Source organism: Helobdella robusta (assembly GCF_000326865.2).
Source record: "Helobdella robusta unplaced genomic scaffold HELROscaffold_11, whole genome shotgun sequence".
Lineage (NCBI taxonomy): Eukaryota > Metazoa > Annelida > Clitellata > Rhynchobdellida > Glossiphoniidae > Helobdella > Helobdella robusta.
In genome coordinates, this window is record NW_008703617.1 from 4,710,008 (window position 1) to 4,713,591 (window position 3,584).

General features: G+C 37.1%; 1 protein-coding gene across 1 annotated transcript in view; it reads right to left on the reverse strand.

The window, feature by feature from the left end:
- HELRODRAFT_72135 (hypothetical protein) overlaps positions 1-1,081 on the reverse strand; it is a gene marked incomplete at both ends in the record, with an annotated part of 5,185 nt that extends 4,104 nt beyond the window's left edge. Inside the window, 2 exons of the mRNA XM_009013086.1 lie at positions 462-744; positions 941-1,081. Of these exons, the coding sequence (XP_009011334.1) occupies positions 462-744; positions 941-1,081 (424 nt within the window). The remainder of the gene's footprint in view (positions 1-461; positions 745-940) is intronic.
- Positions 1,082-3,584: the final 2,503 nt, after the last annotated feature.

Consider the following 3,584-nt stretch of genomic DNA (forward strand, 5'->3'; position numbering starts at 1 on the left):
ATCAACAACAGTTGGTCCATCTCTTTCACGCATAACGCACGCACACACAGACACACACAGACACACATACAGGCACACACACAAGCACGTACAAAAACTTTCACACACTCAAACTCAGACAAATTCAAAAATAACATGCACACACAAAATGCACAATTACACCTACATACAGACTCACAAATGTACAATCACACACACACGCGCGCGCGAACACACACACACACACATATATGAAATCAGGTGTTTGTTGTGGTTAAAATGATGTATGTATGTATGCGTGTGTGTATGTTTGTCAAATGCATGGTCATAAAATACAAATACCAAATAATGTTCATAACAAGATCAAAACAAAGAAAGAATATTAATAATAACCACAACAACAACAACAACAATAATAATAATAATAATAATAATAAAAAATAATATTTATAAATAAAAAAAAAACACAAACAGACACGAACCAGTATGTATGTAGGTGTGTTTCTTCATGTCAGACTTCTGGTGGAACCTCTTCCCACAGTACTGACAGGGGTAGGGTCGGGTGTCGCTGTGGATGAGCATGTGGGTGGAGAGGGTGGAGGACCTCTTGAATGATTTTTCACACTGGGGGCACTTGTAAGTGCGTTCGTGGTTGTGCACCGTCACTTGGTGCTGCGTCAGACTCGACTGGTGGCCGAACGTCTTGTCGCAGGAGAAGCACTCGAACGGGCGTCTGCCGCCGATGTGGCTACGTCGCACGTGCACCTGTTGTGGAGGAAAATTTGAAATTTGATCATAGGTAAACTGTTGGTTGCTCTTTCGAAAACAATTTTTCATACAGTTATAAAAACAACAAAAATTTTAAAATTAATTTCTAGGTGTTAAATTGTGTCTGGAATATAAAGACAGCACAAAAAATTATAAAAATGTGAGAAAAAAATAATTTGGAATATGAACCAACCTCTAAGCCGTGAGCAGTTTGAAAATACTTCTTGCAAACGGAACACCGATAATCGGACGTGTTGACTGCTTCCTCTCTGCTGAGGCAGCATTCGACATTCGGAATGGGATTGCTGACCGGATTGTTGGGATCGCTATGCATCGGAGTGTGCTTGGGAAATGGAGGAATGATGTTTTGACTGGCTGGAAAATTTCTGCGCCAATCAAAAAGCTTGTTGTTGAAGTATTGTTGTTGTTGTTGTTGCTGTTTGTCGTGGATGTTGCAGTAAAAGTTGTTGCTGTTGCTTGGTGTCTTGTTGAAATTGTTGAAAAAGTTGAAGTTGTGAAAGAGGTAGCCAGCGGCCCGGTTGTTTGCGAGTGAGTTGATGTAGTTGATTTTGTTGCTGACGATGTTGTTGTATGTGATGTTTTGTTGCTGGTTGGGTGGTAAATTTTGCTGCTGAGACTGTTGTGGTGGTGATGCTGGTGATGTTGGTGCTGGTGCAAACTTTTGCTCGTCCTCTTTGAGACTGTTTTCAATGTCAGTGGCTGGACTCCAGATCGCTTTCTTGTTGCTGATGCTACTTTTCTCGACTGCTTCAACTGGTTGTTTTTGTGGTTGCATCTCATGCTTCTGTTGTTGTTGTTGCTGTTGTTGTTGTTGTTGCTGCTGTTCTTTTTGCATTGTCTTGTATTTCATCAGATGTTGGTGAATTTCATTTTGATGGAAAAACATCTTTTGTTGTTTTGCTGCTGCCGAAAGAGTTGCAAGGTAGAATAAGTAGTTGTAGTATCTATTGTTGTTATTGTTGTTGTAGTTGTTGTAGTTTTGTCTGATGTCCCCACAACCAGCCTCTGGTGAGTATTTGATTCGTTTTGTCTCGGGTTGTTGGTTCAGTTTATCTGTCGAAAAAAAACAAATTAAAAAAAATTTACCACCAATTTTTAATTAATTTAAAAAAAATTTATATATATGTGTATATGTGTGTGTATGTGTTTGTAGGAGTATGTGTGTTGTCTTTGTGTATGTGTTAAAAATTCCCATCAGCTACATGTGCGTATTCCTTGTTTGTGGCGGAACGTGTCAACAGATTTTTTCACACGCAACTAGAAGAGCGTGTGTGTGTGTGTGTGTGTGTGTGTTCGCGTGTGTGTATATGTGTGTGTATGTGTTTGTAGGAGTATGTGTGTTGTCTTTGTGTATGTGTTAAAAATTCCCATCAGCTACATCAATCAAATTGGTATAAAAGTGTTTAGTAAGTGTAGATTGTAAGCAGCATTACTTTTATAGAAAGCAATTACATTATTGGCACTCTTACATTCCCCAAAAAAAATATAACCAAAAAAAAAAAAATATAACCAAAAAAAAAAAATTCAAAGTGATTGCACTCAAGTAACCTGAAAAGTCGTTATCTTCATTACATTTATTGTCTTTGGCGCTAAAGTCATCGGCGGAAATGACGTAACTCTTGATGGCTTTGTTTGGAGTGCTGCTTGGAAGAGGCATTTGTTGACATTTAAAAAAGTTGTTGTTGTTGTTGCTGCTGCTGCTGTTGTTGTTGTTGATGTTGTTTTTGTTGTTGCTGTGGTTGTAGAAACTGTTGATGTTGTTGAAGTTGTTGTTGCCATCATCGTAATTCAACTTGTTGAATGAAAGCTTCTGGTAAATTCCTGTGAATTACAAGATATATTTATTGAGATAATTCACACAAAATCCGAATAAAATCCGAATAAATAACTAAAAAAATAAAAATAAATTGAATGTTTTTTTCAAAAATTGACAGAAAAAATCATTAAAACCACTAATTCGGGAGATTTCAGCATGCATTTAAAGGAATGTGCGTGTGTGAAGCATTTAAAAATTACTGATGGCTGTGTAGTGGTTGGTGAGTTTTAATTGCTACGTTCAAATGGTGTCAAAACACAGACTGATATCTACCCCCATCTAATCACATTCGTATAATTATAAATGTCATTCCGTTTGTGTGTGTGTGTGTGTGTGTGGTTTTGTCTATGTCTGTATGTTTGTGTGTTAATGTGTTTGTGTGTTAATGTGTTTGTATAATCGCATGCGTCCGTCTTTGTATGTGGGAATGAACTTTGTAAGTGTGTTTTTAGAAGTCTGCTTCTATTTATGTGTTAGTGTATGTGTGTATGCTTCTGGGTATGTGTGTCTGTATTTGTTTGTGTGTGTATTTGTGTGTGTGTGTGTGTTTACAAAATATAATTAAAATTTATTTGAAATCATATTAATATTTAGACTACAAACAAGTAGCTACAAAATAGTTGAGAGAATGATTTGAAGCGATCTATCTAGCTGTTAATGTACAATTGCGAGGATCACTTTGACGTTTTTAAGTGCAGAAACAAACCGAGGGAGGAGTAACTAATTAATTAATTAATTAATTAATAACTGTTCGTCATGTGTTTACGAACGCACGCACACATACACACACACACACACACACACACACACGTGCACACACACGTATACACAGAGACAAAAAGATTGAGAGAAAGGAAGAAAAGGAGAGAATGAGAGAGAGAGAGAGAGAGAAAGAGAGAGAGTCGTAAAGAGTCGTTGAAGCAAACAACATACAAACGCACAAAGAAACACACACAAATAGACAAACATACATACTTATATACACAACAATCATACATTT